Source organism: Lagenorhynchus albirostris, chromosome X (genome assembly GCF_949774975.1).
Source record: "Lagenorhynchus albirostris chromosome X, mLagAlb1.1, whole genome shotgun sequence".
NCBI lineage: Eukaryota > Metazoa > Chordata > Mammalia > Artiodactyla > Delphinidae > Lagenorhynchus > Lagenorhynchus albirostris.
The window spans coordinates 71159403-71180122 of record NC_083116.1 but is presented as its reverse complement, the minus strand read 5'-3'; the positions used below and the strand labels follow the sequence as shown (position 1 = coordinate 71180122).

General features: G+C 49.7%; 1 protein-coding gene across 1 annotated transcript; it reads right to left on the bottom strand.

Annotated features, from left to right (window-relative positions):
• Positions 1-6563: 6563 nt before the first annotated feature.
• On the bottom strand, positions 6564-12307 carry LOC132513135 (uncharacterized protein CXorf49 homolog). Its single transcript, XM_060137327.1, has 5 exons — positions 12283-12307; positions 10112-10479; positions 8936-9904; positions 8106-8262; positions 6564-6604 (listed from the first exon to the last, which is right to left on the bottom strand). The coding sequence occupies exons 1-5, from the start codon at positions 12305-12307 to the stop codon at positions 6564-6566; spliced, it is 1560 nt and encodes a 519-aa protein (XP_059993310.1).
• Between the last annotated feature and the right edge of the window lie 8413 nt (positions 12308-20720).

The window sequence follows — 20720 nt, the reverse complement described above, 5'->3', positions numbered from 1 at the left end:
GGGCGCCAGTATAACAGTGATGAACAGCCGCCTCTGCCCTCCCTATAGACATAGTGCCCTCCCTACCATTCAAAGGCCTGAATCATCTCACAGGCCACAAGTAAGACCCTCCACTGGGATATTTTTCAAGGTACGTATGGATAAAACCTTAAGGAATCAGGAGGTAACCTTGTGCTAGAGATTATCCATGCCCCACATAGCACTCAAAATGGTACGCTCTTTGTCATTTGGGCAGTGAGTGAGCTGGTCCATAAACCCCATCTTATAGCTAACTTCTCAGACCACTCCTGGTACCACTTTTGTTAGTTTGGGTCCTCCAAAAATACGGACACCAAGGCATGATTGGACATGAAGGAACATGATGGGAGAATGGCATGTGAAGGATAAAGGAGAAGGAGCAGGAATGAGTCTTCTTCTTCAGGGTGCGATGCGGGTCTGACGTCTGTAAGAGAGACGTGGGGGAAAGGAGGGTCAGATAAGAAGAATCTCAGACGCAGTTTCATTCTAACAGTAACCTTTAGTTCCGTTTAGTTTAGTTTGTTCAGGCTCATGTGGAGTCCCCACCCTACAGCTGCCATTTAGAGGAGTCCCTGTCCTGAAGCAGTATGCCCCTGCCATGCTCAGTCACTGGCTGGGAGCTACCCAGAGGATGTGGGATCTTGGCACAAACAATGGTGGTGCCAGAGAAGTGGCAGCTGGCACTTGCCAATCTACTATGTTCCCTGCAGTGGATCGGAGGGGCATGTTTCTATGGCCACCACAAGGAAGCAGAAGTCATTTCCGTTTTGAGTGACTTTGTGGTGGGGAGCATAAGGACACAGGAAGTAAAGAAAGATTGGGAGGGAAATGATGGGATTTTGGATACATTAAGGTTGTGTTTCTTATAGGACATGCAGGTGGAATGCACTTAGAAATTTGGTTCTGGAACACCAGTGAGGGGTCAAAGCTAGAGAGAGATACAGACTTGGGAGTCATTCATTCCCTCAGTAAACTTTTATAGCAGTGTTTTTTCAAACGTCACCATAACCTTAGAAGTTCCTTGCATGGAAGCTCCAATTCCTTTCCCTTCACCCTCCTCAGAAGTAACCTCTATCCTTTGTCTTCATCGTTCCCTTCCTTTTCTTTAGTTATTCTCTACATAGGTTCATATTCCTAACAACGTTGGTTTTGCTGCATCCTTTGGTCTTTATGTAAATGGAATCATTTGTGTTGTTTCTGACTTCTCCCGTGTGATACTGTGTAACTGAGATTCATCCCTGTTGTCGCATGTGGCAGGCACTTGTTCATTTTCATTGCTGTACACTGTTCCACCAAATGAATATACAGTAGACTCTCATTATCATGATAGTTATTTGCAGTCTATAAAGTTGCCATGAACACTGAATTAGGCAATCCTGAAACATTGCTCCTAAGGGAAATACAATTTCAAGTTCCTACCATCCGCTGGTCACAACATTTTCATCGACTGATCGCTGCGTAATCATGTTTCATGTGTGTTTCTGTTTAAAGGCACTCTATTTAATACAAATATTATTGATTCATTAACACTGACCTCACAGCCAACAGCATTATAAATCATGCCTGAACAAGGTTTATGTAACACACATATTTTCTTGAGTGCACGTCATAGTCATTTTGCACTCAAGAACACTAGACAGTACTTCAGCACTAAGCTTGGAGGCCATCTTTAATTATGAAATCACCAACAAAGAAGCACAAAAATGCAAACTATGTGGCACCAAATAAATCATGAAAAGGACACTTGCTTGCAGTATGAGACTGAAACCAGAAGGCAGGGCGTCACCTTGTTTGACCTCAGTTGGGAACATATTCCACCAACTCAAATTTTTCACAGCTCTCTCGAACGAGGAGGAAAGCACTCTGGTACTGGTTTGTGGTTAAAAATGAATTTTAGCAAATAGGGGAATTTGCAAGTATGGAATCTACAAATAACAAGAATCAACCGTATCTCAACCTATGTATCCATTCTACTGTCAATGGGTAATTTGGGTTGTTTCCATTTGGGCAGATATTATTCATAGCGCTACTATAAACATTCTGGCGCATGTTTCCTGGTGCCCACGTACAAGAGCCTTCCAGGGCAGAGCTTTCCAACTTTTGGACCTGGGACTTTGAGGCCTTCATCTCCAGAGACAGCCTGACAGCAGCCCCTGGACCGCTTGGTTCTGGCCCTGAACAACTTTGTCATCTTACTCCTGTATGCCATACAATCATCATTTTCTGTGTGAGCCATAGAATCAAATGGCTGGGAAGCTGTGTTCCAGTGCTCATACTTAGGACTGAAATTGTCATCTCGTAGGGAAAGAAGATTTCCAACATTACTAGATCATGCCAGAGTTTTTACAATGGGGTCATGCTAATTTCTACTGCTATCAACAGTGTTTAACTGTTCCACATCCTCATCAACATTTGATATTAACAAAGTACAAAATTGTTGTCAATCTTGTGATAGTGAAATGGCGTCTCATTGTAGATTTAATCTGCAATTTCTTGATTAGTAATAATATTAGTAATAATATTGAGCAGCTTTTCATATGCTTGGCCTTGGGGATTTTCTTGTCTATGAGGTGTTCATTTAGTGTCTTTTGCCCATTTTCCCCTTGGGTTGTTTGCATATTTATTTGTGGAAGTTCTTTATGTATTCTATACTTTAATTCTTTGATGATTTCATGTTATGTAAATATCTTCTAGTTTTTAGCTTGCCTTCACTCTTTTTATCATACCTTTTAACGAACAAAAGCACTTCTTTTTAATTTTTCACAGCACTTTATTATGAAAAGTTCCATACAAGAAGATCACGGGACTTCCCTGGTGGCACAGCGGTTAGGAATCTGTCTGCCAATGTAGGGGACACGGGTTCGATCCCTGGTCCCAGAAGATCCCCTATGCCACGGAGCAACTAAGCCTGTGCGGCACAGCTACTGGAGCCTGTGCTCTAGAGCCTGCGTGCCACAACTGCTGAAGCCTGCGTGCCTAGAGCCCATGCTCCACAACAAGAGAAGCCACTGCAATGAGAAGCCCGCGCACCACAACGAAGAGTAGCCCCTGCTCACCGCAACTAGAGAAAGCCGGCGCGCAGCCACAGAGGCCCAGCGCAGCCAAATAAATAAATAAAATTTTAAAAGAAAGAAGAAGATCACAAGATGATCCGGGAAAGTTGAGGGGGGTACTTGCTGATCATGGACCACCTTCGCTCTCACCAGATGACCTTGCTTCCCATTTCATTGAGAGTATACAGGCAATCAGAAACAAACTTCCCTCATTCATAAATAGTTTTCTCTATTTTGGATCATTCCTATCAGCATACAAGTATGTTGTCGTTTCTCCCAATTAAAGAAAAGCTTCTTTTGATTCCAATTTCCCTTCAAGCGACACCATTTTTCTCTGCTCACCTTCACATAAAAACTCCTTAAGAGTCAGTGTATACTTGCTGTGTCAAATTCTTCTCTTCTCATTCACTCTTTCTCTCCTTTCCATTTAACAATTCTCTATTGAGGGCTTACCACATGCCAGGTACTGTTCTAACACATGGTGCTACATCACTGAGAAAAACAGATGACGTTCCTTCCCTCAAGAGCTTACATTTCTGTCATAGGCCTATTGGCAATATTTTCTCAATCTTCAACTATGTCCATTCCTTTGTTGTTGGAAATCACTTTCCTGGGCCCAGTTTCAATCTTTATTGGTTGCCTAGAGTGTCGCTCCTAGAACACTCCTTTACCAAAACCCTAAGTGGGATCTTCTGCTTCCTAGAACTAATGTCTTCATTGTTCTTGGTTTACCACAGTGTTTTGATGGGACTCATTCTCCAGGTACCATGGGTGATAATTTCTTTTAAGACTTTGCATGAACAAATATTACCTTTAATATTACCTTTAATTTCATGCTTATTTGATAGCTGATATATAATTTCAGGCTGAAAAGTTTTCTGACTTTCAATGTCACTTTTGAGAATGCTGGTACTATTTTGCATGCCATTATGATTCCCAAGCCTTTATGTATGACACATTTAATTTTTTTAGTTACATATATTTTGATTTATTACATAGTAAAATTAACTTTTTTGTTTTCAGTACCATGAGTTTTAACACATGGACAGATTTGTGTAACTATCACCACAATCAGGATACAAAACAGTTCCATCAGCCCCAAAATCTCCCTCATTCTGCTGCTTTGTAGTCAAACCATCTCCCCCATCCCAAACCTCTGATAACTGGTGATCTGTTTCCCATCCCTATAGTTTTACCTTTTCCAAATATTATACAAACACAATCACACAGTATGTAACATTTTGAGACTGGCTTCTTTCATTTAGCATAATGCATTTGCGATTCATCCAAGTTGTTGCATGTATCAAGAGTTCCTTCCTTTGTATTGTTAAAAAATGTTTCATTTATAGATGTATGGTTTTATTCGTTCATCTGTTGAATAACATCTTGATTGCTTTCAGTTTGGGGTGACTATGAATAAGGTTTCTATGAACATTCTGTTAACATTCTATTAACATCCATAGTGTGCAGTGGGAAGCGAGTTCCTGTGATGGCTGTCTCCAGCCTGTAGTTAGCTTCACTCTCTCCAGAGTGTCTGCAGGGACACATGACCTGGAATGACTGTCTCTACTGGTCAGAGGCAGGTCCAAGGTCTAAGCTAGCTCTGTTTCCTCGAAGTGCACACACACTCATCGGTAATGGCCTCAGCTCAGTGGGGAGCAGTGCCGGAGCAAGAGGGGCTAGAACATAAGCCTGGTACAGGCTGGGTGGGGCACTGGGTACATTCTAGGAATCCAGCCAGAGGCCTGGGCAGCAATCAAGCCCACCTTCTCCAGGGAGGGATTTGAGGCGAAGGATTAAGTCCCACGAACGTTCTTTTCTGACCCTGAGGTCTGTGACTGTCCCATCCCACCTGTGGTCTGCCCACCTGAACTCATGCCGTGGACTCTGGAAGGGAGTCAGGGTGAGAATATGGGGGAAGGGTGGACCCAAGTGCTCCCCATTGTCCAGGTGCAGTCACTCCTTACTTCCCATCCTCACTGCGCCCATCCTGCCCCTGTCCCGGGTAGCTCATGTTGGGTGGCCTCATATATGGGTCCCCTGATTCTAAGATGAGCTACTCTGAGGAGCCACCCTTCCCAATCTCATTCCATCCACACCCACAGTAGTTGTCAGACATCATAGGATCACAGAGTAGGATCGAGAGCCACCTCCAGCGAATCCAACATTTCGAGCATCCCGACACCCTGTCGTGGGGGTTGGTGACTTCTGCATCATCCCCCTCCTATGTTTTGGGAATTTAACGACAACCTTTGAACAAAACAGATCCGAACCTTGCTTTTGCTCATTCAATGCCTTACAGAACCTGGACCAGCCTCTACTCCCTTTACTCCCTGAATCACATCTTTCTCCCTCAAGGGAGATTACCCCTGATTACATTTATTCACACACAGGGACACACCAACCTTGAATGGCCAATCTACCATCATACCCCCTTTTGTGTAGTAAAACACCGGTCTTTCGGGAAGGGTGTCAGGCAGAACCACCCTTGCCTCACTCAAACACAAATCTGTCCCTCTGAGTCTCAGGCTGGTACAGCCCTGGGTCCTGGCTGAGGGAAGGAAGTGCTCCCCAACCTCGAGTGAGGGGGAAATCGAACATGGAGTTCAGACTCAATCTCGTGTGTCCTAAAGAGGCAGTCTGGGAGATTGAGCTGGGACACGGAAATATCATTTCCAGGAAAATCTGTGTCACGGGGCTGGTGGAAGAGTATTTGACGGGGACCATGCAACAACACAGACCTACTAACCACACTCGCCATAGAACCTGACAGGCCAATTTCCACTCAAGGGTGTACAGACGACCCGGCTGGAGGAGGGTGGTCAGCTGGCTAGGGCAGGGAGGATGTGAATGCTTCCAGATTGGAGCTCTGGAAGGGGGTCATGAGTTCCTGCTGATGGGAAGGGTGAATGGCAGAGATGAATGGGAACCGCCAGACCCCAGAGGAGGAGGGGGGTTTGGAGAGAGCTAGAAGAGGGCCTTCGGGGGAAAGGGAGGACGTGCCAATGTGGCCAGGCAGAGCACACACAGGACCCAGACCTGGGACACTCCGCTGGCTTGACTGCAGGGATGGTAGCAGAGGCTGGCCCAGAGTCCCCACCACAGGATGCCACAGATACCGTTCTGGAAAAGGCTCTGACGTGGAGCAGCGCCCCGCCCCGGCCCCCTACCCCGACCCCGACCCCTACCCCTCCAGAGAGAAGGCAGAACACAGAATATGAGAGGTACTTTAATTGGAAACTGCTGTGAAACTGGGGCGGGGCGGGGGCAAAACAAGGGGGAGAGGAAGCCCTAGCTGAGGCAGAACAGGAGGGAACGAGCTTGGCCACAGCTCCAGGGCCCCAAAGGTACCAGCTGCTCCTCTTGCAGGAAGACGCTGGGCTCAACCTGTGAAACAGCAGAGTCAGGGAAGAGCCTCAAGCCAGGGCCAGCCCCCAGCCCTGCTCAACAGCCAGGACTGTGGGAAGGGGTACGGTGTGTGTAACACTCACTTCAAAGGGTCTGCAACTTGTCAGCCAGGTACTGCATGGCGGCTGCAACAGGGACAGGCATTAGCAGGCGCTCCAGACAGAGGGATACAGAAGCCCGTCCCCCTATCCCCGTGAGGAACCGCCTAGCCCTGATACCTGAAACCCCTCCAGACCCGATGCAAAGAGCTCTGGGCCTGATCACTCCCCACCACCCAAATTGAATGTGGAACCGGTTCCTAAAGGGAAACAAAATGTGCCAGCAGCTCTCATGCTGTGGGCCGTGCCACAACCACTCAGAACTTGTCACACACACAAACAAACCATCCAACAAGAACCTTAGAAGCCACACCAAGCAGCAGTTCAAGGGAAAAATCAACGAGGCATCTCTAAAAGTCCTATCAGAAGGACATTCCCTAGGACTGGTCTGGTTGTCAAAGTGTGCATGCAGTCCAGACAGTACTTTGCTATTTGTACACACGCCCAGTTGTACATGCACAGCCAGCTCCAGGGCCAGGCCTGAGAGGTTCTCCTCCCCACAGGGATGATCGTCCCTGCCAGGCCCACCGCACCTGCAGCCCACCCCCACCCCAGGTGCCCACCCGGGTTCTTCACTAAGACACCGCTCTCCGGCCCTGGTTCCTCATACCAAGTTGCTCCTTAAGTTCGTCTACTTCTCTCTTTAGCTCGAGACACTAGGCCAGCAGACAGAGGAGGAAGAGAAATGATTAGTATACTCTGGCCTCCTCTCTCCTCCACCTTCTCCTCTCCCCCGGGCCCTCCACCCCAAAGCCGGGTGGTCAGACTGGCAAGGGCTCCTCAGTGGAAAGGAGGTGGGCTCCCTCCGTGGGGTACGTGATGGGGGCAGGGGAGGGGGAGCCCACACATGTCAGCTGAACTTGGACCCAGATCCCACCCTCGAGTTTGGGCCTGCATTTCCAGGATGCAGAGGAAGCATTACCCAAGGACAGCAGGGCGTTCCCAGTGGCTGCTGCTGCGTTTCCGGTCTTGGGGGATGGTCAAGTGGCCCCCGGTCACCTGAGAGGGAAAGGACACACAATCCAGCTTCCCAGGCTCCCAGTGAGGTGGAAAGGGCCAAGCGGGCTCTAAAGTGAGGTGAGGCAGCACCACCCTCTGCTGGCAACCAGCCGCCCCTGCTCTGCCCAGCAGCCGGAACCTTGTCTCTGGGCCTGCCTCCCCTGTTCCCCGGGGGCAGCCATTTCGCCATTGTGGTCCCCAAACAATGTGGCTCTGGATTCGACCCTCCCAGAGCTGCAGCCACAGCCAGCACGTGGGAGAGCAATGTGGCCGAACAGGACTTAACAGAAAAGGCTGTTCCCCTGCAAGTCTACACCCGGAGCAGCTGTTTGGGGCACTGCCACCGATCACCCCGGCCACACAAACCCCACACAGAGGATGATGTGGCTCAAGGCCAGCCCTGCCAGCACCCCGTCTCCTGTGGGAGAAGCTGCCTGGGAGCAAGGCTGTGCCCCCGGCAGAGACAGAGGCAGAGGTTTCTGTCCTCAACCCCTCTTCCCTCCCCTCATATCAAACCCACGACACTCACCTGAGGGGGCAGGCCCCCTGGGCATGACTTCTCCCTGGTTCAGGGCCAAGGGTTCTGAGTTTCCTGGATCTTGGGGGCCTCTGGTGTTGACGTCGCCACTGCTGGCTTTTCTACGATGCATGCGCAGACAAGATGTCCCTGGCCTGTGAGTGAGCAGCTGAAACAAAAATTTCTCACCGATTTGGACTAAGGAAGTGTGTGTGTGTGTGTCTGTGTGTGTGTGTGTGTGTGTGTGTGTGTGTGTGTGTGTGTGAGAGAGAGAGAGAGAGTGAGAGAGAGACAGAGAGAGAGAGAGAGAGAGTTGTGTGATTCGGGCCAGGGTGAGGCAGGGAATTGGGAAGGGAATTGAAAGGCTGATCTCATTAGCACTTTCTCCCTCAGTCAGCCCCAGGCCAGCAGGCAGAGCTGATCTAGGCACAACAGTGGGACACTGAGAAAGCCCAGGCCCCCTGCAAGGAAGGTCTGGGGAACAGCTAGGAAGGAGGATTCAGGAAGCTGGTGAGTCTAAATACTGAGGCTTTCCGGGGAAGCTTTTAAGGGATCCCCCGACCCAATTCAGCTACCAGCCCTCCCTTCCATCCCAGCCCAAGTCTCTCAGAGGAGGCTGGAAAGAGGCCAAGGGTGGAGAACCGGGCCCAGGACACCCGAAGTGCTACCTTAATGTTTGTCCCTAGGAAAAGGAGCCCGATCTGGCATCGTAATGACCCAGTGACCGAGGGGCACCGAATGCTGACCCGTGAGGGGTGGACAGAGGCACCATGGGTGAAGACGTGTGCCCTGGGTGCTGTGGGGGGGGGAGTGGGGAGAGAGGAGGAGCATGGCCTACTCACTTGGCCCTTTGGGGCTGGGTCTCTATTTGGGTCCTTATCTTCTCCCGCCACCGCCTCAGACTCCCTTGCCCACCTGACCACGGATTTCTTCCCAGCACCACTGTGCTTGGACTGTTTGGTTCCCGAAAGGACCAAGGTATAACTCTTGGGTCTCCCAGGCAGCGGAATACCAGAGATTGGGGGGAAGGTGGCCGGTTCCACGGGAGTTGCCGAGATTCGCTGCCCCCGGGAACCGAAGGTTCCCCCCAGGGCAAGTTTGGATGCTCCCCCAACGGATTTCTTCTCCTGGGCTCCGTTCTTCCTAGGATTGACCCGCGGCAGGCCACCTGCAGCAGCAGCAGAAACAGAAGCAGCAGCAGCAGCTCCCGCGTAGCTGGGCTTGCTGCCCCCCTTGCCCCACAGCACGCTCTGCATTTTCTTAGGGGAAGAGATGCCCTGCTCTCCCACGCCCTGCCTTTCCACAACCGAAGAGAGTCCTCGCGGAGCCGAGGACAGGGAAGAGCCTGTCACGTGACGGTAATTCTCCCTGACTTGGAACTTCGAGTGTCTGGGAGTGTCCCCGGGATCCTCGGGTCTGCTGGGCTTGGCCTGGCCTCCTCCTCTGCGGTAAGTGCTCACCGTCATCAGCTGTGTCTCACTGAATTCATCTGAGGACTCGGAGTCGGACAGCAGCCAGGCCAGGCCTTCCGCGGAGCGCCGCTGGCGATCCGCAGCCACGTTCAACCTACGCTTAGTGCCTCTCTTAGGGCTCCCCAAGGCCCGGCCCGCTTCAGGCCCACCGAGGTGGAGAGGGCCGGCTGGAGCCGTCGACGCCTCCCCACAGCTCTGGCCGGGCGCTCCTCGACCGCCGGGACCCGCCTCGAGGCGCAGTGTCGACCCAGTGGCCTCTTTGAAGGCAGTGGACCTCTCCGGGGACGGGTACCTGCGGACGCCCAGCACGTCCTGGTCGGTCAGCTGCTGCAGGTTGGCCTCCTTGGCCGCCTCAGACTCGTCGATCAGGTCCAGGAGGTCCCTCGTGTGCTCATGTGGGGAGCCAGGTCGGCCTTCGCGGCCCCACAGCACCGGCCCTCGCGCTTCCAGCATCTCCCGCTCAGACTCGAAGCCCTCGGGGTCCGGGTATCTGCGGACGCCCAGCACATCCTGGTCGGTCAGCTGCTGCAGGTTGGCCTCCTTGGCCGCCTCAGACTCGTCGATCAGGTCCAGGAGGTCCCTCGTGTGCTCATGTGGGGAGCCAGGTCGGCCTTCGCGGCCCCACAGCACCGGCCCTCGCCCTTCCAGCATCTCCCGCTTCGACTGGAAGCCCTCGGGGTCCGGGAAGCCGCCTCCGCCCTTGCCGCTCCGCGGCTCCCCAGGCTCGGGGCCTGGGTCGGGCCCCGGCGGGACTGCGGGGCCGGCTATGCGAACGCCGGCCCGCTCCCTGACTTTTGGGCGGACACGCCTTCTCAACACATACACCTCATCCGGGGAGCTCATGTCGCGACCCGGGTGGCCCCAGAACCGGGGCGACGGTCGATGGCCCGAGTCGCGGTCGCGGTCACGGCGGGCTAGGCGGGCGGCGCTCAGAAGGGAGCGTCAGCCACCTCACGCGCCGCACGAGCTCGCCTCAAAAGAAAGGACGCGCCACTTTCAGCGCGCCTCTCACGCCCGCGCCGCAGCCTCCTCATTGGTCCGGCCCCCGCCAACCAGCGGGCTCCTTGTTCGCCCGCCCCCGTCGAGACCTAACCAATGGGGCCGAGGGCCTCTGGTTTGCTCGCAAGCCCGTGGGCGGTCCGGGCAGTTGGCTGGTGAAGGAGGTGGTGGGAGTGCCTCCCTCTGTCAAGCCTCTGGGCCCGCCTCCTCCTGTCCCGCCTCCCCTTTCTGGTTAGAGTCACAGCTCTGAGCCTCCGTTTCCCATGTATACAGGGGGTCGAGGGCGTCGGCGAGTGAGGGCGCCGGGCTCCAGGGGTGGTGAGGATGAAACGTCAAGATGGAGGCGCTGGATGCCTAGCACGCGCCGAAAGCATTTGCCAGCCTCCCTTCCACCGCAAGCCTTAAGACCCAACAGGAGAATGGGCACAGGAGTCCCGCAGTCAGTGATCAGGGGTCGGCCAGAGAGCAAAGGGATCGTATTTTCGTTCTGTAAGGTCTCTGTCTCAACTGCTCCATCAAATGTGGCTCAGCAGACGTTACTGGCAGGCGGGTGTGGCAGATAGACTTGGGGTTGGCCTCGCTCCATCAGTCCTTCCCCCTCTCTGAGGCAAATTCAAAGAAGAGGAAATCGCAGTGGCCAGTTACACCCCAAAAGATGCTCCCCACCGCTGGTCCTGGAGATGTGAACTAAAACCACGAATCGGGTTTCACACACTAGGTTGACAACCTTCAAAGAGCTTAACCATTCCGAGGGTGGGAGAGGTTAGGAGCAAACCCCTGTGGCGGTGGTGCAAGAGACGCATTTGGGAGGTAATTTGGCAGAATCCATTGAAAGCAACTTAGTGCCGGCACGCACTCTGTGCCTGGCACTCTTCTAAGCGCTGGGCATAAATAATAATGCATCCGCGTGACACGCCTTTAACTATAGTACCAACTATTACTGGCCTCTTCCCGGTGAGGAAACAGGCACTGAGAGGTTCGGCCACTGGCCCAAGGTCATTCGGCTCGTGGGGATCAGCGGCAGGATTGAAACCAATCAATCTGACTCCAGAGTCCTTGCTTTTAGCCCAAGATCTTTAAAAGGAAGGAAGAAAGAATCTATTTCCTCTATGCTCCTGCAAGTCCGCTGCCTGGTACTTCTTCCGGAGACACGCTGGTACCTGTAGTGTACAAGAACACATGCACAAGGGAGTTGGTGATGGGAAAAACTGGGAACACTCCAAATTCCCGTCAGTAAGGAAATGGATGAATGCAACGTGGCTTAGCATCCAGTAGCATAAAGCGTGGCAGTCCAACGGAATGCATCAGGCCATTCTCACAGCTTTCGAAAGCATCCGCCTGACTTCCAACTGCAAGTTGCAGAACGATGGCTTTGGATTCACATTTGTAAGTTAAATCACTTGCGTGCGTGGGCACACGCACACACACCAGTCAATCCTATGTGATATATGAGAATTCATTTAAGTATATGTACAAGTATGTTTTAAAGTTTTGAAGGACGCACAACCAAGGCCTACCAGTTGTGATGGCGGTGGGTGTGGATAGCCAGGTGTCTCTCAATTTTTCTTGGAACTGTCAGTTCTCAGCTCCCCTGAGCTGAGCAGTACTGATGTCTGGGGAGTGGTGCCTCCCTTGGTTTCTATACGGCCCATGGGTGTTAGAATTTCCCGTGTCTGCCACCCCACTCCTACTCTGACACCGCTCCATTCCTCCCATACCTTCCTTCTGCTCCTTCCCGTTCATACTCCTCTGTCTTCAGTCACCTCTCTCTCCTGCCACCTGCTCTGGCTGACCTCCTGGAGAGTCCTGGGGTATCTGAACCCCTCTTGCCTGTGGAACTCAAAGGCCCAGTGTTCTGGGTCTGCACCTGAGAAGCTGGCCGTGCTGGAGCAGTTTCAGAGCAGGGGAGATTGGGTGCACTGTAAATCTGCAATCCTCCTCCTCGAGCCTGCCCCCGATGGTGCCTGCCCGTTTGTGGATACCGCCCTCTTCCACTTCTCCCAGTGACTTTTTAAGTCGTGGTGTGCTATTTCAAATATGTTAAAATGGATAAGGAAGGATATAGCAAAATCTCCTGCATCCACCAGCACCCTAGGAAACATTACCAGTGGATTCAGTGGAAGCCTCCGTCTTCCCTCTCACCATTTCCATTCCCTTCCTCCCTCCCCCAGAGAGAGACTCCCAGAACTTCTTCTCACCTTCTCCACTCTCTTCGTCCCTGTGGCTCTCCTACCTCCTCTTCCCCTGCATCCCATACGTCTCCAACGATGTCTACTAATCTCTGCTTTAGCCCCCTATGCTCACCAGGATCCAATACTGCTTTTGACTTACTCTCTTGGCCTGGGGTGGGAGCCAGTGTCAGAGGTTCCTCTTGGCTTTCCCCACCGGGATAGCTCTTACCCCACAGAGCAGTGACCCAATGTGGAAGTCATTGCTCCAACTGCCAAGTGTATCACTTATCATTATCAGCTTGGGGACTGGAGAAATGACCGCTATTTTGGTCCAGGGACCCATTCAGCTCACTGTGAACCGGTCTCTATTCCCAACTCCTTTTAATGTCAGGGCCTCATAAGCCCCATTCTAATGGGGCCCCATCATGACACTTTGGGCCTCCTGGATCAATGTCAGCTCAGATCCTGTGTCCAGTAGTAGTAGAAGTGTCTGGGTCTTTTTCTAGCCTCCGGGTACAGTCACCTGAGAACTGGCAGCCATTCTCTTTAGGGACGGTCATAACCCACTGCCTTGTTTCTGGATCCTTCCTCCTCAGGACTCATCCACCTCTTCAGTGGGGCCAGTCTCTGAATTGGCTCAGGACCAGGAACTGAGCAGGAGACTGTGGCTTTTTAGCGGGATGATGGCCCTCCTTCTCTTGCATTCTTGCCTTTTGCTGGCTGTCGTTGCCCCTAGGGAGCCATGCTGTCTGAGCCATCTTCTCAGCTTTCTGCCGGTCAAGCAGGCACTCTTGACTGCCCCTCTGACCTTGCTGGTCGTTACTGGAAATGTGGTCTGCTGGCATCTCTTGGTTAAGAGCTGCCCTCTGCCCTCTATCATGTCAGAATTCGTTGGCTCCCATGGGTGGTAATGAGCCCAGGTCGGGACCACTTTCCTTCCATCATTGGCATTGGCCTCCAGAGGGGAGCAACCACCAAACTTCTAGTGATGCTGGGGCTCCTCTCACCAGAACGCTCCTGATGGCTTTGGTGTCCTCTCGGCCCTACAGTGGGACATGTGTCCTACAGTGGGATGTGTCCTCTCAGCCCTACAGTGGGACATAACCGTGAGGCCATGTGACTGGCCTCACCTTTTCTGTCCGTTCTAGCATGTCTGCATCACTCAACCTTTTTGTTCCTTCCTCTGCCATCTGCCAATCCAAGGCAGGCATTTCCACTTCTCTCCTTATGGGCCATCACTTTCTCAAAGTTTCAAAGGGCCAGTCTGGCAGTGAATTTCCTCCACCTCCTGGAGTCCTTGCCCGTGTGTTAAATTCCATGGCATGAGAAAGCGCCTCCGCTCAGTAAAACTTGCTTATCCACTCTTATATTCCTGTCCACTTGATCCAGCACCCTCAAAATCCAATCCCAGGGATATTGCCCTGCTCCTGCCAGTACAGGCTTGTTATTTCTTGGTGTATAATTTCTTTTTCCCCTTATCAGGCTCGGCATATCCCAGTGAGTTTATGGGGAAGAGATGAGGGTTTCCCTGGGAGAGGCGTCTGTCACTTTGTGGGGGAGCAGACTCTGTAGCATCTACCAGCACAGGGCATGTGTTAGCTCTTGCTAGGGAAGGAAGGGCCACCCTGCAAGCTTTGAGGCCTCAGGACGTTTGGATCTGATAAGCCAACGTTTGGGGACATCCATGCCAATATACCCGGCCTACATTTCAGAGTCTGAAGTTTTTCCAAAAAGGGCCCTGACCTTCCCATAACAGGCCCGTGTTTGTCAAGGATGTATACATCTCTGGAGTTCTGCACTTACTGTTATCGCATAATCTGTGAGCTACTCAGCTGTCTCTGCAGGAGGCAAGGGCATTTTGTAAGCCACCAAGAAAACCCCATGAATCTTACACTTGGCCCTTAACTGTTTGGTAATGTCCCTTAGTTTCTCATTATGTCTTTGCAGGGCGCCAGTATAACAGTGATGAACAGCCGCCTCTGCCCTCCCTATAGACATAGTGCCCTCCCTACCATTCAAAGGCCTGAATCATCTCACAGGCCACAAGTAAGACCCTCCACTGGGATATTTTTCAAGGTACGTATGGATAAAACCTTAAGGAATCAGGAGGTAACCTTGTGCTAGAGATTATCCATGCCCCACATAGCACTCAAAATGGTACGCTCTTTGTCATTTGGGCAGTGAGTGAGCTGGTCCATAAACCCCATCTTATAGCTAACTTCTCAGACCACTCCTGGTACCACTTTTGTTAGTTTGGGTCCTCCAAAAATACGGACACCAAGGCATGATTGGACATGAAGGAACATGATGGGAGAATGGCATGTGAAGGATAAAGGAGAAGGAGCAGGAATGAGTCTTCTTCTTCAGGGTGCGATGCGGGTCTGACGTCTGTAAGAGAGACGTGGGGGAAAGGAGGGTCAGATAAGAAGAATCTCAGACGCAGTTTCATTCTAACAGTAACCTTTAGTTCCGTTTAGTTTAGTTTGTTCAGGCTCATGTGGAGTCCCCACCCTACAGCTGCCATTTAGAGGAGTCCCTGTCCTGAAGCAGTATGCCCCTGCCATGCTCAGTCACTGGCTGGGAGCTACCCAGAGGATGTGGGATCTTGGCACAAACAATGGTGGTGCCAGAGAAGTGGCAGCTGGCACTTGCCAATCTACTATGTTCCCTGCAGTGGATCGGAGGGGCATGTTTCTATGGCCACCACAAGGAAGCAGAAGTCATTTCCGTTTTGAGTGACTTTGTGGTGGGGAGCATAAGGACACAGGAAGTAAAGAAAGATTGGGAGGGAAATGATGGGATTTTGGATACATTAAGGTTGTGTTTCTTATAGGACATGCAGGTGGAATGCACTTAGAAATTTGGTTCTGGAACACCAGTGAGGGGTCAAAGCTAGAGAGAGATACAGACTTGGGAGTCATTCATTCCCTCAGTAAACTTTTATAGCAGTGTTTTTTCAAACGTCACCATAACCTTAGAAGTTCCTTGCATGGAAGCTCCAATTCCTTTCCCTTCACCCTCCTCAGAAGTAACCTCTATCCTTTGTCTTCATCGTTCCCTTCCTTTTCTTTAGTTATTCTCTACATAGGTTCATATTCCTAACAACGTTGGTTTTGCTGCATCCTTTGGTCTTTATGTAAATGGAATCATTTGTGTTGTTTCTGACTTCTCCCGTGTGATACTGTGTAACTGAGATTCATCCCTGTTGTCGCATGTGGCAGGCACTTGTTCATTTTCATTGCTGTACACTGTTCCACCAAATGAATATACAGTAGACTCTCATTATCATGATAGTTATTTGCAGTCTATAAAGTTGCCATGAACACTGAATTAGGCAATCCTGAAACATTGCTCCTAAGGGAAATACAATTTCAAGTTCCTACCATCCGCTGGTCACAACATTTTCATCGACTGATCGCTGCGTAATCATGTTTCATGTGTGTTTCTGTTTAAAGGCACTCTATTTAATACAAATATTATTGATTCATTAACACTGACCTCACAGCCAACAGCATTATAAATCATGCCTGAACAAGGTTTATGTAACACACATATTTTCTTGAGTGCACGTCATAGTCATTTTGCACTCAAGAACACTAGACAGTACTTCAGCACTAAGCTTGGAGGCCATCTTTAATTATGAAATCACCAACAAAGAAGCACAAAAATGCAAACTATGTGGCACCAAATAAATCATGAAAAGGACACTTGCTTGCAGTATGAGACTGAAACCAGAAGGCAGGGCGTCACCTTGTTTGACCTCAGTTGGGAACATATTCCACCAACTCAAATTTTTCACAGCTCTCTCGAACGAGGAGGAAAGCACTCTGGTACTGGTTTGTGGTTAAAAATGAATTTTAGCAAATAGGGGAATTTGCAAGTATGGAATCTACAAATAACAAGAATCAACCGTATCTCAACCTATGTATCCATTCTACTGTCAATGGGTAATTTGGGTTGTTTCCATTTGGGCAGATATTATTCATAGCGCTACTATAAACATTCTGGCGCATGTTTCCTGGTGCCCACGTACAAGAGCCTTCCAGGGCAGAGCTTTCCAACTTTTGGACCTGGGACTTTGAGGCCTTCATCTCCAGAGACAGCCTGACAGCAGCCCCTGGACCGCTTGGTTCTGGCCCTGAACAACTTTGTCATCTTACTCCTGTATGCCATACAATCATCATTTTCTGTGTGAGCCATAGAATCAAATGGCTGGGAAGCTGTGTTCCAGTGCTCATACTTAGGACTGAAATTGTCATCTCGTAGGGAAAGAAGATTTCCAACATTACTAGATCATGCCAGAGTTTGTACAATGGGGTCATGCTAATTTCTACTGCTATCAACAGTGTTTAACTGTTCCACATCCTCATCAACATTTGATATTAACAAAGTACAAAATTGTTGTCAATCTTGTGATAGTGAAATGGCGTCTCATTGTAGATTTAATCTGCAATTTCTTGATTAGTAATAATATTAGTAATAATATTGAGCAGCTTTTCATATGCTTGGCCTTGGGGATTTTCTTGTCTATGAGGTGTTCATTTAGTGTCTTTTGCCCATTTTCCCCTTGGGTTGTTTGCATATTTATTTGTGGAAGTTCTTTATGTATTCTATACTTTAATTCTTTGATGATTTCATGTTATGTAAATATCTTCTAGTTTTTAGCTTGCCTTCACTCTTTTTATCATACCTTTTAACGAACAAAAGCACTTCTTTTTAATTTTTCACAGCACTTTATTATGAAAAGTTCCATACAAGAAGATCACGGGACTTCCCTGGTGGCACAGCGGTTAAGAATCTGTCTGCCAATGTAGGGGACACGGGTTCGATCCCTGGTCCCAGAAGATCCCCTATGCCACGGAGCAACTAAGCCTGTGCGGCACAGCTACTGGAGCCTGTGCTCTAGAGCCTGCGTGCCACAACTGCTGAAGCCTGCGTGCCTAGAGCCCATGCTCCACAACAAGAGAAGCCACTGCAATGAGAAGCCCGCGCACCACAACGAAGAGTAGCCCCTGCTCACCGCAACTAGAGAAAGCCGGCGCGCAGCCACAGAGGCCCAGCGCAGCCAAATAAATAAATAAAATTTTAAAAGAAAGAAGAAGATCACAAGATGATCCGGGAAAGTTGAGGGGGGTACTTGCTGATCATGGACCACCTTCGCTCTCACCAGATGACCTTGCTTCCCATTTCATTGAGAGTATACAGGCAATCAGAAACAAACTTCCCTCATTCATAAATAGTTTTCTCTATTTTGGATCATTCCTATCAGCATACAAGTATGTTGTCGTTTCTCCCAATTAAAGAAAAGCTTCTTTTGATTCCAATTTCCCTTCAAGCGACACCATTTTTCTCTGCTCACCTTCACATAAAAACTCCTTAAGAGTCAGTGTATACTTGCTGTGTCAAATTCTTCTCTTCTCATTCACTCTTTCTCTCCTTTCCATTTAACAATTCTCTATTGAGGGCTTACCACATGCCAGGTACTGTTCTAACACATGGTGCTACATCACTGAGAAAAACAGATGACGTTCCTTCCCTCAAGAGCTTACATTTCTGTCATAGGCCTATTGGCAATATTTTCTCAATCTTCAACTATGTCCATTCCTTTGTTGTTGGAAATCACTTTCCTGGGCCCAGTTTCAATCTTTATTGGTTGCCTAGAGTGTCGCTCCTAGAACACTCCTTTACCAAAACCCTAAGTGGGATCTTCTGCTTCCTAGAACTAATGTCTTCATTGTTCTTGGTTTACCACAGTGTTTTGATGGGACTCATTCTCCAGGTACCATGGGTGATAATTTCTTTTAAGACTTTGCATGAACAAATATTACCTTTAATATTACCTTTAATTTCATGCTTATTTGATAGCTGATATATAATTTCAGGCTGAAAAGTTTTCTGACTTTCAATGTCACTTTTGAGAATGCTGGTACTATTTTGCATGCCATTATGATTCCCAAGCCTTTATGTATGACACATTTAATTTTTTTAGTTACATATATTTTGATTTATTACATAGTAAAATTAACTTTTTTGTTTTCAGTACCATGAGTTTTAACACATGGACAGATTTGTGTAACTATCACCACAATCAGGATACAAAACAGTTCCATCAGCCCCAAAATCTCCCTCATTCTGCTGCTTTGTAGTCAAACCATCTCCCCCATCCCAAACCTCTGATAACTGGTGATCTGTTTCCCATCCCTATAGTTTTACCTTTTCCAAATATTATACAAACACAATCACACAGTATGTAACATTTTGAGACTGGCTTCTTTCATTTAGCATAATGCATTTGCGATTCATCCAAGTTGTTGCATGTATCAAGAGTTCCTTCCTTTGTATTGTTAAAAAATGTTTCATTTATAGATGTATGGTTTTATTCGTTCATCTGTTGAATAACATCTTGATTGCTTTCAGTTTGGGGTGACTATGAATAAGGTTTCTATGAACATTCTGTTAACATTCTATTAACATCCATAGTGTGCAGTGGGAAGCGAGTTCCTGTGATGGCTGTCTCCAGCCTGTAGTTAGCTTTACTCTCTCCAGAGTGTCTGCAGGGACACATGACCTGGAATGACTGTCTCTACTGGTCAGAGGCAGGTCCAAGGTCTAAGCTAGCTCTGTTTCCTCGAAGTGCACACACACTCATTGGTAATGGCCTCAGCTCAGTGGGGAGCAGTGCCGGAGCAAGAGGGGCTAGAACATAAGCCTGGTACAGGCTGGGTGGGGCACTGGGTACATTCTAGGAATCCAGCCAGAGGCCTGGGCAGCAATCAAGCCCACCTTCTCCAGGGAGGGATTTGAGGCGAAGGATTAAGTCCCACGAACGTTCTTTTCTGACCCTGAGGTCTGTGACTGTCCCATCCCACCTGTGGTCTGCCCACCTGAACTCATGCCGTGGACTCTGGAAGGGAGTCAGGGTGAGAATATGGGGGAAGGGTGGACCCAAGTGCTCCCCATTGTCCAGGTGCAGTCACTCCTTACTTCCCATCCTCACTGCGCCCATCCTGCCCCTGTCCCGGGTAGCTCATGTTGGGTGGCCTCATATATGGGTCCCCTGATTCTAAGATGAGCTACTCTGAGGAGCCACCCTTCCCAATCTCATTCCATCCACACCCACAGTAGTTGTCAGACATCACAGGAACACAGAGTAGGATCGAGAGCCACCTCCAGCGAATCCAACATTTCGAGCATCCCGACACCCTGTCGTGGGGGTTGGTGACTTCTGCATCATCCCCCTCCTATGTTTTGGGAATTTAACGACAACCTTTGAACAAAACAGATCCGAACCTTGCTTTTGCTCATTCAATGCCTTACAGAACCTGGACCAGCCTCTACTCCCTTTACTCCCTGAATCACATCTTTCTCCCTCAAGGGAGATTACCCCTGATTACATTTATTCACACACAGGGACACACCAACCTTGAATGGCCAATCTACCATCATACCCCCTTTTGTGTAGTAAAACACCGGTCTTTCGGGAAGGGTGTCAGGCAGAACCACCCTTGCCTCACTCAAACACAAATCTGTCCCTCTGAGTCTCAGGCTGGTACAGCCCTGGGTCCTGGCTGAGGGAAGGAAGTGCTCCCCAACCTCGAGTGAGGGGGAAATCGACCATGGAGTTCAGACTCAATCTCGTGTGTCCTAAAGAGGCAGTCTGGGAGATTGAGCTGGGACACGGAAATATCATTTCCAGGAAAATCTGTGTCACGGGGCTGGTGGAAGAGTATTTGACGGGGACCATGCAACAACACAGACCTACTAACCACACTCGCCATAGAACCCGACAGGCCAATTTCCACTCAAGGGTGTACAGACGACCCGGCTGGAGGAGGGTGGTCAGCTGGCTAGGGCAGGGAGGATGTGAATGCTTCCAGATTGGAGCTCTGGAAGGGGGTCATGAGTTCCTGCTGATGGGAAGGGTGAATGGCAGAGATGAATGGGAACCGCCAGACCCCAGAGGAGGAGGGGGGTTTGGAGAGAGC

Coding starts and splice junctions, on each gene's coding strand:
- LOC132513135 (XM_060137327.1), bottom strand. CDS start 12,307: ATGAACGGGAAGGAGCAGAAGGAAG. Junction 8,263..8,935: donor ACCCAGCCCCAAAGGGCCAA/GTGAGTAGGCCA, acceptor TTTTTGTTTCAG/CTGCTCACTCACAGGCCAGG. Junction 6,605..8,105: donor CAGGGGGCCTGCCCCCTCAG/GTGAGTGTCGTG, acceptor TCCCTGTTGCAG/CCGCCATGCAGTACCTGGCT.